General features: G+C 33.8%; 2 protein-coding genes across 6 annotated transcripts in view; one reads left to right on the top strand and one right to left on the bottom strand.

Annotated features, from left to right (window-relative positions):
* The window catches only part of FGF7 (fibroblast growth factor 7), a 67025-nt gene extending 49467 nt beyond the window's left edge, over window positions 1-17558 (top strand). Inside the window, exons 3-4 of the mRNA XM_060005220.1 lie at window positions 11808-11911; window positions 12939-17558. Of these exons, the coding sequence (XP_059861203.1) occupies window positions 11808-11911; window positions 12939-13133 (299 nt within the window). The 3' untranslated portion in view covers window positions 13134-17558. The remainder of the gene's footprint in view (window positions 1-11807; window positions 11912-12938) is intronic.
* FAM227B (family with sequence similarity 227 member B) overlaps window positions 1-19942 on the bottom strand; it is a 279436-nt gene that overhangs the window by 161795 nt on the left and 97699 nt on the right. The window lies entirely within an intron of this gene.

Consider the following 19942-nt stretch of genomic DNA (forward strand, 5'->3'; position numbering starts at 1 on the left):
GGGGACACGGGTTTGTGCCCCAGTCCGGGAAGATCCCACATGCCGCGGAGCGGCTGGGCCCGTGAGCCATGGCCGCTGAGCCTGCGCGTCCAGAGCCTGTGCTCCACAACAGGAGAGGCCACAATGGTGAGAGGCCCATGTACCGCAAAAAAAAAAAAAAAGAAAAAGAAAGTCAGAAAAGCTTCCCTGGTGGCACAGTGGTTAAGGATCCGCCTGCCAATGCAGGGGACACAGGTTCGATCCGTGGTCTGGGAAGATCCCACATGCCACAGGGCAACTAAGCCTGTGTGCCACAGCTACTGAGCCTGCGCTCTAGAACCCGCAAGCCACAACTACTGAAGCCCGTGTGCCTAGAGCGCATGCTCCGCAACAAGAAAAGCCACTGCTCACTGCAACTAGAGAGAGCCCACGCACAGCAACAAAGACCCAACACAGTCAAAAATAAATACATTTATGAAAAAAAGAAGAAAAGCTAGCTGAAATTAGGTCATTTGTTACCTAAGAAGCAGATGAACACGTGCTTGACATAACTCACTGTGGCGTGGGGGTAGGGTATTCCTGATGGGTGTATCAATGTAAAGGAGGACTGGTGAAGATTCACCAAGCTAACTGAATGCTGACACATGTAGGAATGAATGACAGCACCAGAAGAAACTTGGAATCTCTAGTGATACTGAAGTTCTGAATAGGAAAATGAAGGACATGAGAGCACAGGTCCTGTTTTCATTTCTTCGTCTAGTTTAAATTCCTGACTTTAGAAGTGGAAAAAAAAAAAAAACTATGAAAGTAAGTACCTGACTATTAACAATACTTAATAGGACCTCCCTTTGAATACAGAATTTGCCTTTCTGGCTGGTGGCTTATAATAACTGAAAAAATGGGCTCCTGTATTTTTATGTGCATTTTGTGAAGAATGTGCCTGATGGGAAAATGAAATTTATGTGTATTAGTTAAAGATTTGGTTTGGCTTAAACAAAATCATTTATTTCTCCAGCCAATGAACATCTAGAGAAGTGACAACTCTGCTCCATAAAATCATCTGAGAGTTAACAGGCTCCAGTCAGCTCACAGTTCCGCAATCACTTTGTTCTCATAATCTAGGGTAGAATCCATATTCCAGCAGGAGAATGGAACAAAGGAAGAAAAAGTGGGTATAAGGGGTTCCTGCTGGCTATCTCTTATGGAAGATTTCTGGGAATTGCCATGGGATATTTCACTCCACTTACATCGCATCAGCTAGAACTTGGTCACATGGCCAAACTGAACTGCAAGGCAGCCTGGGAAATGTCATGTTCATTATGTGCAGCCAGCTAAAAATTCTACAGCTGTGGAAAAAGAGGAGAATGGAAATAGGGGAATAATAAATAGTCTTTGCTCAGAAAGTGGGGGAGAAAAATGCCTGCATATGATTGAATGAATGACACCATGCTGTCATAGCATGAAGATTTAAGGACTGCAGATATGACAAGGAGAGACTAGGAAGCCCAGTATGCCTCAAGAGAAAAGAGCTAGGATCAAAACTTATAACTTCTAATGGGTGTAAAAAAGTGCAAAGGGCAATGATTAATAGAAGATGGAAAAGAGCTACATAACATTGCACATTAGAGATGAAGACATCTCTCAAATTTGCTGATGACAAATAAATGAAAGGAATAGCTAATATGTCGGGTACCATAATTTTCTAATATACTCATGTATCATTTACTTATAATTATTCCGTATCAATTTACAAATAGGATTTAAGGTGGCTGAATTAAAACTTTAAACATTCTGACAGACAGGGATATTGAATATTAGACAGAAATATAAAGACCTGAACTTTAGTAAAAAAAAAAAATCGCATGATGACAAAATGGCGATGTGATTTACTTACATGAATAAAGTCTTGTGTACTTTACAACCTCAATATAAGCCATCAATGTGTCACTGCTTCTAAAATAGTTAACATAATCTTAGGCTGAATTAAAAAATTCAACTAATCATTTCTCCAGTGATTTTACGTATATCACCCAGGGGTTTCCAAGGTGCTTGGCAAATTAAGTTAACTAAAGGCATAATCTTCTCACAACTTCTATATATTTTTGTAAAAAATCATTCTTTAGAAAAGAATGGTTTGAGTGCCTACACAGACATATCAAATACAGACGCCTGGCAATTAGAGAGATGAGACAAATTTGCTCATGACTTAGTTAACTAATCCTTTCACTACATAATCAAATCATGATGGTTTTCACTATTATATAAATATGTTCACTCATTGTCATTTGGTGTTAAATTTATAACCTTAACAGGCTGTCAGTTAACAATAGGAAGCATAAAGGATACTGAGTTAAATATAAGCTAATAAGAAGCATAAAGATAACTCCACAATTCACTTTTAGATACTCTTCTCCAGATTGGTAAAATCCCAGTGCCTAGAATGGGGTCTGGCAATAGTAAACACTCAATGAATATTTGCTATAATTTCATATGTTGCAGAAAATACTGTGATAATCATACTGGAGTTGGCTTCACTTTTTGGGGGGTATAATGACTCTCTATATCTGCAGTACTCTATTTGTGAAGCACTACTTACAAATAGCAGAATTACACTATTTCTCCTACCTCACCATTTAAAAACTAGATGAAATTGTAAAAATAAATGACCTAGTTTTTTAAAAGCATAGAAATAGTCTATTAATCATATCAGAGTAGCAAAGTGTATTTTGTCACCTTTAATACTATGACATTCATATTTTAATTTACATTTAATTTAATACATTTCAATTCTGCACATACCACATAAGATCATTTTGAAATTTTTTGTCCTCAAAGCATGCTTTAAAAATAAAGAAATAAATCATGTTAAAAGGGATATCTGATATTTGTCTTTATATATAAAATATGAATTATGATTATACTTAAACTTTATAAAATAACCTTCAAAATATACTAATCTGAAATAAGGTTTTTTTGATATGCACACTTCTTATTATATCAGTACTCCAAAATAATGAAATGATTAAAAATACGCTTAAGGAAGATGGTGAGATTGTATTACTGTAGTTTATGGTCTATATTAAGGGAAATAATGAAGAGTATTCTGTCTTGGGCTATCTATATAGATCTAGTTCTTGCTGAGAAGCTGGTTTTAAGTAAGTAATATAACTGGTGAAGAGTCTGGAATCCATGCAGTATCGGGTATGGCTGAAGAAACTACAGATGGATGCTTTGCCTGATGGAGGGGCATGACCAATGTCTTCATGTCTTTGAAGGGGTGTTATGTGGAAAAGGTTTTGATTTATTCTGCATAGCTTTAGAGGATATATCTGAGAGTATTTAGTAACACCTAGGATCAGAGCTACCTATAAATGTAATGAGTCACTTCAGAATTGGTAACCTACAATAAATTAGTGTGGGTATATAGCAGACAGATAGATACATCAATGGGACAAAACAAGATAGCCAATGTAAGGTAAAAGAGAGGCATTGCATCAGTAAAAAATGTAATGACGTATTTAATAACTAATATTGAAAAAATTATTTGTTGGAAGATTTTTAATCAGTTTCAATTTCAGTGCTTGTGATTGGTCTGTTCATATTTTCTATTTCTTCCTGATTCAGTCTTGGCATAAAATATCAGTTTAGAGTTTCATCTCACATCATATCCCAAAATTAATTCCAGATGAATTTAAGAGATATATTTAAAACTTACATTACAAAAGCTAGAATAAAATGTATTTCAGATAGTGAAATGTAAAAAATACTTTTAAGCATAAAAAAATACAATAAATTATCAAAAAAGATACATAGATATGGCTACACAAAAATTAACCATTTTAAAAAAATTAATAGATCAAGGTAGTGCAAGATTAGAGAAACAGTGAGAATTAGGAATAGAACTAGGGATGTTGAGAGTGCCAAAAGATGCAGAGAAGAAATTTATGACTATTGAAAAACTCTTGAACTTGGCGCTGAGGAGGTCATTGATGGCCTTGAAGAGATAAAGCCATTAAACAGATTAAAAGTTAGAATGCAAGTGTTAAATTGAGGAGAAGTGAGCAGATTTAGTCTATAGTTCAAGAAATTTGGTGCTAGTGAAAAGGAAGCGGGATAGTCTTTTGAAAAGATTTCAGAGTTGAGGGCAGGGACATTTTATTCATTTGGCCCTTAGGCACAGAGCCTAGAGCCTGTGAAAACATCAAGCTTACAAATATATTTAAACCTTTGAAATTTAGATATTGACAGTAAAATCTGACAAGAAAATAAAAAGAGATTAGCAAATATTTAACTTATAAAATATATCAAGCCAACTTCATTATTTATTAAATTTATCAATATTTTTCATAACATTTGAAAACAATTTGATAATTTTTTTTCACTTTGCAAGAACTCCCTAGAATGTACACTATTTGCAGAAAGTTGATAGCAAATGATAAATAAAATGAGTTACTTTAGGTCAAGTAATTTCAAAAGAAAATTTATATAAAACTTTAAAATAGTTATAAAATATTGTATCTAATGAGAAATATGGATGTATTTTAATGTCAGATTGGTATAGGGTGGTCTTGGGAAATAGTAGTACTTAGGGTCTATGAATATCTTAAAACAGCCTTATTGAGAGAAAAATTTGGAAAGTGGATTTTTGTAATCAAAAGGCAATGAAGGGAGGGACTGAAGATGTCCAAGAGAGACACAAGTATACAAAATCAAGAGTCTACTGTTCTTTGAAGTCAATTCTTTTGAATTTACAATATTGTGTGTGCATGCACACACACAGGTTTAATAATAATTGGAGCAATCACATGCATAATATGTAAAAAATATAACACTAAGATACAGGATTTAAATACACAACACATATTTAGAAAAATTCTTCCTGTTCTTGTAATTGTAACAGTGTACAAAAATCAGAGCAGTGTAAATACATTTCTTAGCCTTACTCTTTAATTAAAACCATACTAACATTAAACTAGTAACCAAGTTGATCAAACAAATGGTTTACATGCTTTACTATTTACTTACATAATTTAATTATAATTTGCAACTTGATGTTTTAAAATATCATTAAGAAATTCTCCAGACATTTTGGAATATATTGAGCATTTCTGTATGCATGTGCCATGGAGATTTTATTTATAAACCTATGTATGTAGAAAGTTATATAAAGTGGCCAAAACTATTTAACCTACAATAATAAGGGTACAATATACAAAGTACAAACTGCAACTAAACAGTCCAGGGGAAATAAAATTAATTTAGGAAAGGTGTTTTCAAACTTTTTAGACTTGAGGCAACTTACACTCATAAAAATTATTGAGGACACCGAAGAGCTTTTGTTCATATGGGTTATAACTACTGATACTTCCTGTATTCGAAGTTAAACTGAGACATTTTGAAAATATTTATTTATTAACTTACTTAAAAGTCACAACAATAGCCCATTATGGGTCAACTCATACTATTAGCAGAGGAAGAAAATCAGGCTTATACAAGTCTAGTAATTTTCTCTAACTACTCTGCACATCCAATTAATTTTTCTAAAACACAATTTATATCCTGACATTTTTCAAATTTCAAACCTTCAATGACTCCTCATTGTCTACAAATAAAAGTTAAAATTCATTAAATTGGCAATCAAGGCCCTCAACAATCTCATCCTAACTCCTTTTCCACCTTTTTCTGTCTCTTGATACGTTTCCTACTCCAGACGGATAGCTCTAATTTCAATCTTCTGAAAATGACTTATGAATCGTTGACTCTACTATCTTACATATACTTTTATTTCTCAATTAGCATGACGTTTCCATTCTACCTATGTAAACCTTATCTATCCTTCAAGATGTAATTCAAGTTCTATCTGTTCCTCAAATCCTCCCTTGACCACCTAGGATATGTAACACCTCTTTCTTGTGAATAACGGTTGAATTGATTTTCCATCCTGTTCTTTGTAGCATTTGGTATATACTGCTTGGTATCATTCATTTTTGTTTTCTGTAGGAGGAAATACTAACTGAATTTTGATATGTATTTTATTAATATCCAGATATTTTGATGACATCACAATTAAAGTCACCAGATCAGGTTTCTAAAATATTCCTGGACCTCAGTTATTTTTCTATCCCAATACACCTGAGAGATATCACATACGAGTGTAGTAGTGGTCTGTATGTAGAATATTTGTATTTCCTACACTTCCCAAAGTGTGTTTGCATTGTAAACTTACTCCTCATAACTGTCCATATTTCACAAAGAGAAGTCATCAACTTGGTAAGCGATCTTAATCCATCACCAAAGACATTAATAGTAGTAATTAATAAGAAACCCCAGAATTACTACATATTTGGGTTAAGAATAAATCATAAAAAGTTCCACTACAGTTGACTCTTGAACAAAATGGGTTTGAACTGTGTTAGTCTACTTATAAATGATTTTTTTTTTCAATAAATATGTACTAAGGTAGTACACGATCTGTGGTTGCTTGAACCTGAGGATGCGGAACCTACAGATACAGAGGGCTGACTCTGATACATGGATTTTCTACTCTGCCAGGGTCGGTGCCCCAATTCCTGCTATGTTCAAGTGTCAACTCTATAGTTTCTTATACACTCAATCATATAATGTTATTAATTAAAATATAGACTGTACTTTTTAAATTAATAGACTTTTCTTTAGAGCAGTTTTAGATTTACAGGAAAAAATGAGTACATAGTAGAGTTCCTACATACCACTACCACTTCCCCACACAGTCCCTCTACTATTAACATTTTTGCATTAATGTGGTATATCTGTTACAATTAATGAATCAGTAATTACATATTGTTAACTAAACTCCATAGTCTACACTAAAGTTCACTCTTTGCCTTGTATAGTTCTATGTGTTTTGACACATGTATAATATCATGTATCCACTATTACAGTATCATATAAAACAGGGTCACTGCCTTAACAATCCCATGCTTCACATTTTCATCCTACTCCCCTCTTCCTAAGCCCCTGGCAACAACTAATCATTTTACTGTCTCTATAGTTTAGCCTTTTCCAGAGTGTCATACAACTGGAATCATACAATATGAAGTCTCTCGGACTGACCTCTTTCACTTAGCAATATGCATTGAAGGTTCCTCCGTATCTTTTTGTGTCTTGATAGCTTATTTCCTTTTATCGCTGAAAAATATTCCAAAGTACATATGTACCGTAGCTTATCCATTCATATGCTAAAGGGCATTTTGGTTGCTTCCAGTTTTGATGGTTTAGAATAAAACTCTGTTATAAATATTCATGTTCAGGTTTTGGTGTGGACTTAAATTTTAAGCTCAATTGGATAAACACTTATGGCAGGATTGATGGATTGTATGATGAGAGTATATTTAGCATTCAGTAAGAAACCAAACTGTTTTCCAAAGTGGCTGTACCACTTTACATCCCCACTAGCAATGAATGTCAGTTCCAGTTGCTCTGCATCCTTGTCTGCAAGTGGTATCTTAAAAAATTTCAATCATTCCAATAGTCGTGTAGTGGTATCTCGTTGTTTTATTCTGTAAGTCCCTAATGACATATAATGTTGAGCATATTTTCATATGCTTATTTGCCATCGGTGTATTTTCTTTGATGAGACATCTGTTCAGACCTTTTGCCCACTTTTTAACTGGGTTGCTTATTTGTTTATTGTTGAGTTTTAAGAGTTCTTTATTTTGGAAATATGAGATGTATTTTTTGCGTACATGTATGTATGCATTTGGATGTACTTTTATGATATAAAAATGAATGGAATCTATAGCCTTGAATGTAATATAAATATATAATGGTGAAGATTTTCCATCTAACAATCCCAGCTTGACAGAAAATCATAAAAGTCATTTGACATTAAAATGTTTTTCTTTTTTGGTACCAATTCTTAGTTTTAATGTGCCCAAGAAAGTATATTTGGTCGAGGACAAAATTAAATGTTCTGAGTGACCTAATAACCATTAAGCCACTGTTTCCACTTATTTTCAACTTTAAAATAACTCTTAGTTATCATGCTAGAACATCTATATTAATATATGGCCCCTCAAAACTTTTAAATATAAATCTTAAAACGTTCAGGGAAAAGAAATATTGAAGGAGCTGGGATTGGTGGATTTTTACATGATCAAACACTAAGAATTTTTTTTCTGCTAACTCATGAAAAGACATGGAGGAACCTTAAATGCATATTACTAAGTGAAAGAAGCCAACCTGAAAAGGCTACATACTCTATGATTCCAACTATATAACATTCTGGAAAAAGCAAAACCACGGAGACAGTGAAAAGATCAGTGGTCTCCAAGAGTTGCGGGTAAGGGAGAGAAATGAACAGGTTGAGAACAGAGGACTCTTAGGGCAGTAAAAATACTCTGTATGATATAAAAATGATGATACATGTCCAAACACCAAGAGTAAACCATAAAGTAAACTATGGGCTGTGGTTGATAATGATGGTCAATGTAGGTTCATTAATTATAACAACTGTACCACTCTGGTGGGGGATGTGATAACTGGGGAGGCTATGCATGTGTGGGAGCAGGGGGTAGTTGGGAAATCTCTGTACCTTCCCCTCAATTTTGCTGTGAACCTAAAACTTCTCTAAAAAATAAATTCTTAATAAAAACTCTTTTTGAAAACAGGAAAGTTAAAACACTTTAAAATCTGTAGGAACACTACTTCCTACTCTGTACTTAAGTGAAAGAATGATAACTTTAGTTTCTTCATTCTTGGGTTTTCTTGAATAAAAAAGGGCACAGCACACGGGGCAAAACAGACCAGAAAGTCAGGATTGATAGCGTATTAATTCTGCCAGTACTACTTAATGCTCTTCCAAGAAATATATTTCTAGGTCTGTTGATTTCCTAGTAAAATGATTTTTTAAATACGTCAAACAATATACAATATTACTGTGTCAGGAACCTTGCCATTTTCAAGTCTGTCCTCATCCTGGTTAAAAGTAGAATCTTTAAAGATTGAACATCTGTTCATATGCTTATTTGCCAACTGTATATCTACTTTGGTATCTGTTCAGACATTTTGCCCATTTTTTAATTGGGTTGTTTAAAATCTAAAGATTTTTTGATGTCCTTAACCCCAATGTGCGGAGGGATAAGATTAACAATGTTTATCACCTATTGAGAGTCAGAGTGTAACAAAAATATGGTGGGCAATGGGCAGGCAGGGGATAGAGGAAAAGGGTTTAGAGATGGGACAATATGAATATATTGTCATGACTGAACCTGAAGGGAAAGTGTCCACATAGCATAATCAACAATACCTCTATCATTCTATAGTTATATTTTGTAGACAGTTGGTCTATAAACGAAAAAGCCAGCAAACATGACAGATTTCATTCCCTAATTAAAACTGAGCATGAAAGATACTCTAAGCCTATGCATCAGTACTCTCCTTTCTAAGAGAAAATATTGAATAAGGAGGGAAAGAGCAGGAGAAAGGGACTAGAAGGAAAAAACTGACTTCACATTTTACAGTGGTAAGATCTTTAGAAATCAACTATTCCGTATGTTTTTAAATAGATATATTTACTCAATTTTGAAGGTTTTGCAAATTGGTTGAATCAGTGAATTTCTTTAGTATTCTTCACTGAGTTTATTGATATAAACTTAACCTATTTGGATTCTGCTGCGTAATAAATTATTTCCCTTTGATCTTCCTTTGCTGAACAAGAAGAGTTAGCTGCCAGATAAAGTGCTCCAAAAGGGCAGGGTTTGTCACTGAATTGAGCCTAGCACAGAATTGGCTCTCACTGAAGATTTGTTGAATTTTGCATGAATGCATCAGCATCACATCCTTCACATGCTTGTAAGCAACTGTTAACATTTCCCTTAGCCTCTCCTTCAGGGCTGTGTCTCCAGAAGTTTTCTTTTCTTTTAATTAAGGTGTATCTACATGTGTGTTTACATATGTGTTTTGCTGTTTATACTAGATTTTAACTTCTGGAGTTCAGAAACCAGTGCTGTTTTTCTTAATTTGTATCCTAAAATTACCATACAGTTCTATGCATTCTGACAATGCTTCATAAATACTTTAAAAGATAAATATCCATTCCTTTGCATTTTCTTCATAGACCTCAATTTCTAGATGAGCAGCTGTAGAACTCTCAATTGGATGAGCTCTGACTAGTGCTAACCATAGTATAGTGGGAAAATGACTTCTATATGCAGCATATATTGGAAACAGATAACACATATTAATTAGGCTACATTAATCCTGGTGAAATGGGTAAAAATTTTATTCTCCAGATAGGAAAAATGAAGCCAGAAGAATAAATAAGAGGATGAAGTGAAGGCATGGAATAAAAAATTAGAATTTCCTCCACTTAAGTGACTATTTTAGAACACAGCTTCTGGAAACTTGATTTATGCAGATAATTTTCACTTGGAATTTTCTTTGCATTATGTTAAGCGCAAGAAAGAGAAAGTCTCAAGTTTAAAGTATAATTACCAGTAGTTACATAAAACGGTTCACTAAACTTTTAATTTCTATGCCATTTTAAAAAATTGATTGAGAGGTTTTTTTTTACTGTAGTTATAGAGTATTAAAATACAGCACTTTAGGAAATGATATATAATGAAACAGTAGGTTTTCTTGTGGCAATTTCAATAATGGTTAAAAAATTAATTAAATGGTATAAAGTTATAAAATATTCTGTGATCAGGACTCATAATTTGGTTTTAGATGCTGTTTTCATTATCAAAAAGTTCACTATCAGTTTAAAATATTTACTATTTTGGGAGGGTACAAATGAACTTATGTACAAAAGAGCAACAGAATTACAGATGTAGAAAACAAACTTATAGTTACCAGGGGGTAAGGGAGGGGAGGGATAAATTGGTAGACTGGATTGACATATACACACTACTATATATAAAATAGATAACTAATAAGGACCTACCGTATAGAACAGAGAACTCTACTCAATACTCTGTAATGGTCTATATGGGAAAAGAATCTAAAAAAGAGTGGATATATGTATATGTATAACTGATTCACTTTGTTGTACACCTGAAACTAATACAACATTGTAAATCAACCATACTCTAATAAAAATTTTAAAAAATAAATCAAAATAAAATATTTAATTTTTTAAAGTAGTTGGTTCTGTTTATCATCATTTACAATTGCTTTAGTCGGAATTTTATTCATTTTCAGTATATTCAAGAAATATTCTGTCGGCAATAATTATTAATATAAAGCTTAAGTAGAAAATTAAAGATGTTAGCTAATTATATACTTTCATAGCATTATATAATGATTAAGAGCCAGACCTTTTGGGTTCAAATTCCACTTCTGCCACTTACCAGCTGAGAATTTGGGCAAATTACTTCTTTGTACCTGAGCTTCTTGATCTGTAAACTGGGGAAAATATGAGTACTTGCCTTATAGTCTTGGTGATAAGTACATGTATTAATACATGAGTGCTAAAACAATACTTTGCATGTGGTATGAATTGAATAAACTTTAGGTATTATTGATGTTATTATTACTATTACAGTAAATTAGAAATGTAATTCTAGAGAAGAAAAAGCGAAATTCAAGTATGTAACTCTTCTTTTTGAATCCAAATATCTTTTTCTACAAAATAAAAAATCAATAGTTTTGCACTTCCCACATTTAATAAGGACTAATCTGGTGTTTGTGTGTACATGTTATGGGTGGATGGGGGTCTCAGGCTGAGTAAATAATCATGTTAATAATCTTAACTTCCAAGTGAAACAGAAATAAGGACAAATGGTCATTCTTGGATAATCTGCAAAGCTGGGTGAATAACTGACATATCTTTCTGTGATTCCTTGCAGACATCATGGAAATCAGGACAGTGGCCGTTGGAATTGTAGCAATCAAAGGAGTGGAAAGTGAATATTATCTTGCAATGAACAAGGAAGGAAAACTCTATGCAAAGGTATTGATAATTGAAAGCTTAGGCTTAATTTCTCAAATTTATTTTTGTCAAAAATATCTTCCCTTTCTGAAAAGTAAAAATGAAATTAACTCCTCTCAAACTACATAATTCAATGATTTCATTAAAACATTTTATACTTAATAATTAAATTTTCTGTGTGATCTTGGACAATTTGCTTAAGTTCTCTGGACTCTGGTTTCTTCATCTGTAAAACAAGTCGGATTAACTGACCTCTAAGGATCCTTCCAGCTCTAAAATTCCATTTGTATTTTAGATTCTTAAAATCTAAAATATCCATCTGTCAGTATTAAAGCTCTTTTTGTTAAAGTTCACCCAATTTGCACTTTGCTGACATGAAAATTCTTGGGGAAAAAAAATCCAGACGTTTGTTTATCAACATCAATCTCACAATCATGGGCTTTGAACTGTAAGCATTCCCATTGTTCCCACTTTATTATAACATGAAATATGCAACTGTTCATCCCACTATAACAAAGTATAATTGACTTTCCTTTGTATTCCTGGCACAGACTACGTAAAAATACAGGTTTAAGTGAATGAATGAATAGTTGGATGAACAAATTAACTTTTTATTTTCCATCACTATCACAGGCAATGTAATAGTAAATGAAGAAAAGTTGTGAAATATGTCCTTCAGCTGAGGGAGGCAGAGGCTCTGCTAATTGTATCAAAATGTCAGTGTTAGGGAAAGAGTGACTTGGGCATAGTAATATGAGAGCTGCTAATTAGGGGGAAATAGCTCTTAATACTTAAGAATAGTAGCAACTGACTGCCGAAAAGCTACATGTTTGAAACTATGTTGCATAACTAAATGTGTATCGTTTTATCTTTTAAAAAATTTAATCTTTTTTCAAATATGCTAAGTATATATAACAAACTGCATTATGCCTGCTCAAAAAAAGTCATGTATGTTTTAATCCTACTAAATATTACTGCTTATTCTTTGTCTAATTGAGTCCCTCCAAAAATAATTTGGATAATGTTGTTTGTTTGTTGTTCTTTGCAGAAAGAATGCAATGAAGATTGTAACTTCAAAGAATTAATTCTGGAAAACCACTACAACACATATGCATCAGCTAAATGGACACACAGTGGAGGAGAAATGTTTGTTGCCTTAAATCAAAAGGGGGTTCCTGTAAGAGGGAAAAAAACGAAGAAAGAACAAAAAACAGCCCACTTTCTTCCTATGGCAATAACCTAATCATATATGGCATATAAGAAACCAGTTCCAGCAGGGAGATTTCTTTAAGTGGACTGTTTTCTTCCTTTTCTCTTTTCTTTTTTTTTTTTTTTTAAGTAACCAAGAAAGGCTGGAAAACTACTGAAAAACTGATCAAGCTGGACTTGCGCATTTATGTTTATTTTAAGAGACTGCATTAAAGAAAGATTTGAAAAAATATACACAAAAATCAGATTTAGTAACTAAAAGTTGTAAAAAATTGTAAAACTGGTTGTACAATCATGATGTCAGTAATAGTAATGTTTTTTTCTTAAATTAATTTACCCTTAAGACTGTTAGATTTGATTATCTGATAATGATTATTTAAATATTCCTATCTGCTTATAAAATGGCTGCTATAATAATAATAATGCAGATGATGTTATATAAGATGTGTCAGACCTAAAAGCTGCTGGAATGATTTGTCAGATAATCAAGCCAACACTAACTATGGAAGATGAGCAGTATCTGAATGCTTTCTAGTGAAAAATTATGAACCACTTAAATTCTAATCAGAAAAGAAGGAATATTCTCAAAAATTCTATTATGGAAATGAATCAAAGAGGTAGTTTTACAAGAGTATAAGATTAGAACATGCTTGTACCTGTTAACAAGAACAAAATTCCTAGTGCTGCTCCCAATTGAAAGGGTATTGCTTAAAGGATGTTTTCAAAAATCTTGTATATAAAATAGCAATAATGATGATAATACTGTACTTCATCTCACTCACCACAAAATAACATTTTATAATCCCTAAAAGTAAAATTCAAAAATCTTTTATGTTTTTTTCAAGTAACATAATCTATCTTTTGTATAATTCATATTCGGGAATATGGCTTTTAATAATGTTCTTCCCACAAATAATCATGCTTTTATCCTGTGGTTACCGCATTAAACTCTATTTTAAGTTGTATTTGAACTTTACTGTTTTGTTATTTAAGTTTATGTTATTTATAAAAAAAAAACCTTAATAAGCTGTATGTGTTTCATATGCTTTTAATTCTAAAGCAATAACAAAACCGTCTGGCTCAATTGCAAGTTCCCCCTCCCCCTCATGAGCAACACCAAGTCTAGTACACAGCACTCAGGCCAGCAAATCCTGGACAGCAGACAAAAATGACAGCTTGCAGCAATTCTTACAATAGATGTCTCACAAGGAACAATACAAAAATGTGAAATATGTTTTGCCACATACTCTTGTCAACTAAATTGGATCTTATAAGTAAAATCACTGTAGATAAAAGAACTTACAGGATTTTAAAGTTAAACTATATTTGAGTTCACGAGTAGAATAGTACAACATTTAAAAAATATGCATATTTAAAGTTAGTAGTTTTTCTAATCTCTAGAAATCTCTGCCATTCAAAATATGGCAGCATTGAAAGTTGTTTTCCTGTTCAATGGCAAGAGCACAATGCCCAAAGTAGAGTCTATACTTAGGGATTTGAGGCCCTGAATAGCAATGAAGGCTTGAGGTCAGGCTACAGATAATGGACTTATTGAAAAGATAAATTTCTACTTCATAATTCTGGCATTGGTAGATCTTGTTAGCACTTTAATGTTCATCAGTAGAAGGCCAACATTTATCGAAATTAAATTGGTGTTATGCTAATAAGGGTGGTTTTTATTTCAAAATATTTGTCTTTTAAGTCCCTTTATTTTATACAAATATTAACTGATAATACATTTATAAGAGAGAGTTACATGAAAAGGCTAAGTTAACAGAAATAATAGGTTCATTTGATTTCCTTGTGACTCAATCTACATGATGAGGCTGCAGGAAGCTAGAAAAAATTGCCCTTCCTCAGATATACTCTGGGGAAATGCCATGAATAATATTCTTAACTGTTGTATGATTCAAGGGCCTTGCTAGCCTAGGTTCCTAGATCAGGGTTCTGTTACTGGTGTCTTGTGAACACACTGAGAGCAGAAGAGGACCTATATGGTTTTTTTTTTTTTTTTGAGGATCTATGTTTTTCATATTTGTTTCCTTAGTGTCTAGCAGAGTGCCTGTCCATAATCAATTTTTTATATGAATTCACTCAATGTTTGAGTATCAAAGAAAATTCATAATGAGACTAACCGTACTTTATTTTAAAAAGGGTGAAACATGATTATATGGAAATTTAAACAGAAACAGTGTGTATGTATATAAGTTATGAGCTATATTAGGACCAAATACTCTGACTATAGAGTTATAGTTATGAACAAATTACAAAGCAACGCTGAATTAACCAACATTTAGCAGTAAGTCCAATCCAGTAGTGTTTCTAGAAACAAGTACTTATAATTCTTTATCCTCCCTCCCCCTTTTTTTTACACGTAATGTGAAAATTTTAGAAAATAAAAGCTGCACTAGTTACATACACTTAGAATTCAAGAATCTAAACACTGCAAGCGGCCTTAGTCCTTACTATTCATTTGTAGACCAGGAAATTGAGACTGTAACAGATTCCAAATCACATAGCTGGTTAGGTTCAGAGCTGCCACAAGAGTCTAGGTCATTCAGCATGTATTTCCTACTCTTGGATGATTAGGATTATTAGTGGTCTTTTAAAAAAATTATTCCTATTGAGATATAACCTTTACATTTGCATGCAAATGTGACATGTTTTGGCACTTCACTTCATATATAATAGTCTATACTGTCATATTTGACTCAAAAGGAGGAAAAAAATGATGAAATTTCTAATTCTGACTCCTATTCAACTTTTTTTTTTTTTTTTTTTTTGCGGTACGCGGGCCTCTCACTGTTGTGGCCTCTCCCATTGCGGAGCACAGGCTCCGGACGCACAGGTTCAGCGGCCATGGCTCACGGGTCCAGCCGCTCCGCGGCATGTGGGATCTTCCCGGACCGGGGCACGAACCCACGTCCCCTGCATCGGCAGGCAGACTCTCAACCACTGCGCCACCAGGGAAGCCCCCTATTCAACTTTTAAATGCACCTCTTTACTTACAAATGGAAAGCACTGTGCAAAATAGCCAGATAAACAGAGTAACCTTTCTAAATGTTCTTTGAAAGAGAAAAAATTGGTTAAATACATTGGTTGCCAAGAATTAGGAAGGAAAAAATTAAACAGAAGAATATAAAATGTTAACAAAAGAAGTAATAAAAAAGATACTTTCAATGCAATTAGTGAACTAAAACATTTTTACATAAAAAATGCTATAATATAAATTATCAGCCTTTGAGTTGGCTAAAATTCAACTTAATGACAGAAGAGAAGGGATGCTGGAGATAAATTCTTAGTTTCCATCTCTCAGAGTTTATCCTTCTGATTCTCTAAAGTGACAAATAACATAGAGATGGACTATGGGACCAGCTATAGTAAAAGCAATTCTGTATCCACAAATATCCTAAATCAGTGCCTCTCACAATTTTCTACTTAAATACCAATACTAGTAGAGGTAGAGAATGAGAGTCTAAGGAATAATGCAAAGGTAGCCCACCAAAGACACAAATTTTCTTGAAAATCATTCTCTTAAAACACATGTGATTTTTGCATTTTATTCCACTATATATTTATGTTTGCTTTAATATAAAATTCATACCAGTGGGAAAAAGTGATGCATCAGAAAAATGTGTAAGCTTTATCATGTGGCTTCATTTACACTACTATCCCACTGCCATATACTTGGGCATGAATAAGACACAAGAGATCCTGTACCTCTCATAGTTCAACTTTACACGCAGGTGACACATGGCTAAAGAAAACCAAAAGTTTATGTAAAAGTTTACTATGAACCAGAGTGACATTAAAAATATTTAATGACGAGTATGAGTGGTTACTGGTCAATCAGAATATACCACTGTTCTATTAGAATAGATTCAGGCCACTGTGACTAACTTGTGGGTATCAGATGATTATCAGCCTTGACCATTTCTATGATCACCTTAAAACAGTTTTTAGAGAATACCTATTAATTGGTCTCTCTGATTTGAGTTCTTAATGCATATCTTAATATGCCATAGTTCATTAAACCTTCATGCCTATTTCAACACTGTTGCCAGGCTACTCTTTATTTTAAACTTTACTATTTTTAATTGATATATAGCTGATATACAGTATTATGTAAGTTATAGGTGTCCAATATAGTGATTCACACTTTTTGAAGGTTATATTCCATTTATAGTTATTATATTGGCTATATTCCCTGTGTTGTACAATATATCCTTGTAGCTTATTTTATACATAATAGTTTGAATCTCAATTTCCTACCCCTGTATTGCCCACTCCCAGGCTACTCTTTATTCCACTTCTATATGCATCCAGCAGAGCGGCTGCTTTCAATGAAGGTGATGTACCTTCAGGCCCACATATGCTTCCACTCATCCTATAACTTAGAATGGTTTGCCAAGAAAACGTACTTGTTTTTTTCTTAACATCTTTAATGGAGTATACTTGCCTTACAATGGTTAGTCTCTGCTGTATAACAAAGTGAATCAGCAATACGTATACATATATCCCCATATCCCCTCCCTCTTGCGTCTCCCTCCCATCCTCCCTATCCCACCCCTCTACGTGGTCACAAAGCACCAAGCTGATCTCCCTGTGCTATGCGGCTGCTTCCCACTAGCTATCTGACATTTGGTAGTGTATATATGTCAATGCTACTCTCTCACTTTGTCCCAGTTTACCCTTTCCCCTTCCCGTGTCCTCAAGTCCATTTTCTATATCTGCATCTTTATTCCTGTCCTGCCCCGAGGTTCTTCAGAACCATTTATTTTTCTTTTTAGATTCCATATATATGTGTTACCATATGGTATTTGTTTTTCTCTTTCTGACTTACTTCACTGTCAATGACAGACTCTAGGTCCATCCACCTCACTACAAATAACTCAATTTCATTTCTTTTTATGGCTGAGTAATATTCCATTGTATATATGTGCCACATCTTCTTTATCCATCCATCTGTTGATGGACACTTAGGTTGTGCCCATGTCCTGGCTATTGTAAATAGTGCTGCAATGAATATTGTGGTACATGACTCTTTTTGAATTATGGTTTTCTCAGGGTATATGCCCAGTAGTGGGATTGCTGGGTCGTATGGTAGTTCTATTTTTAGTTTTTTAAGGAACCTCCATACTATTCTCCATAGTGGCTGGATAAGTTTACATTCCAACCAATAGTGCAAGAGGGTTCCCTTATCTCCACACCCTCTCCAGCACTTATTGTTTGTAGATTTTTTGATGATGGCCATTCTGACTGGTGTGAGGTGATACCTCATTTTAGTTTTGATTTGCATTTCTCTAATGACTAGTGATGTTGAGCATCCTTTCACGTTTGTTGGCTATCTGTATATCTTCTTTAGAGAAATGTCTATTTATGTCTTCTGCCCATTTTTGGATTGGGTTGTTTGCTTTTTGGATATTGAACTGCATGAGCTGCTTGTAAATTTTGGAGATTAATCCTTTGTCAGTTGCTTCATTTGCAAATATTTTCTTCCATTTTGAGAGTTGTCTCTTTGTCTTGTTTATGGTTTCGTTTGCTGTACAAAAGTTTTAAGTTCCATTAGGTCCCATTTATTTTTGTTTTTATTTCCATTTCTCTAGGAGGTGGGTCAAAAAGGATCTTGCTGTAATTTATGTCATAGAGTGTTCTGCCTATGTTTTCCTCTAAGAGTTTTATAGTGTCTGGCCTTACATTTAGGTCTTTAATCCATTTTGAGTTTATTTTCATGTATGGTAAGAGGGAGTGTTCTAATTTCATTCTTTTACATGTAGCTGTCCAGTTTTCCCAGCACCACTTATTGAAGAGGCTGTCTTTTCTCCATTGTATATTCTTGCTATCTTCATCAAAAATAAGGTGACCATATGTGTGTGGGTTTATCTCTGGGCTTTCTATCCTGTTCCATTGATCTATATTTCTGATTTGTGCCGGTACCATATTGTCTTGGGTACTGTAGATTTGTAGTATAGTCTGAAGTCAGGAGCCTGATTCCTCCAGCTCCATTTTTTCTTTCTCAAGATTGCTTTGGCTATTCACGGTCTTTTGTGTTACCATACAAACTGTGAAATTTTTTGTTCTAGTTTTGTGAAAATGCCATTGGTAATTTAATAGGGATTGCACTGAATCTGTAGATTGCTTTGGTTAGTATAGTCATTTTCACAGTGTTGATTCTTCCAATCTAAGAACATGGTATATCATCTCTCCATCTGTTTGTATCATCTTTAATTTCTTTCATCAGTGTCTTATAGTTTTCAGCACAGGTCTTTGGCTCCTTAGGTAGGTTTATTCCGAGATATTTTATTCTTTTTGTTGCAATGGTAAATGGGATTGTTTCCTTAATTTCTCTTTCAGATTTTTCATCATTAGTGTGTAGGAATGCAAGAGATTTCTGTGCATTAATTTTGTATCCTGCTACTTTACCAAATTCATTGATTAGCTCTAGTAGTTTTTTGGTAGCATCTTTAGGATTTCTACATATAGTATCGTGTCATCTGCAAACAGTGACAGCTTTACTTCTTTTTCTATTTGGATTCCTCTTATTACTTTTTCTTCTCTGATTTTTGGGGCTAAAACTACCAAAGCTATGTTGAATAATACTGGTGAGAGTGGACAACCTTGTCTTGCTCCTGATCTTAGAGGAAATGCTTTCAGCTTTTCACCATTGAGAATGATGTTGGCTGTGGGTTTGTCATATATGGCCTTTATTACGTTGAGGTAAGTTCCCTCTATGCCTACTTTCTGGAGGGTTTTCATCATAAATGGGTGTTGAATTTTGTTGAAAGCTTTTTCCACATTTATTGAGATGATCATATGGTTTTTATCCTTCAGTTCGTTAATATG

This window comes from Delphinus delphis, chromosome 2, assembly GCF_949987515.2.
Source record: "Delphinus delphis chromosome 2, mDelDel1.2, whole genome shotgun sequence".
In the NCBI taxonomy this organism is placed as follows: domain Eukaryota; kingdom Metazoa; phylum Chordata; class Mammalia; order Artiodactyla; family Delphinidae; genus Delphinus; species Delphinus delphis.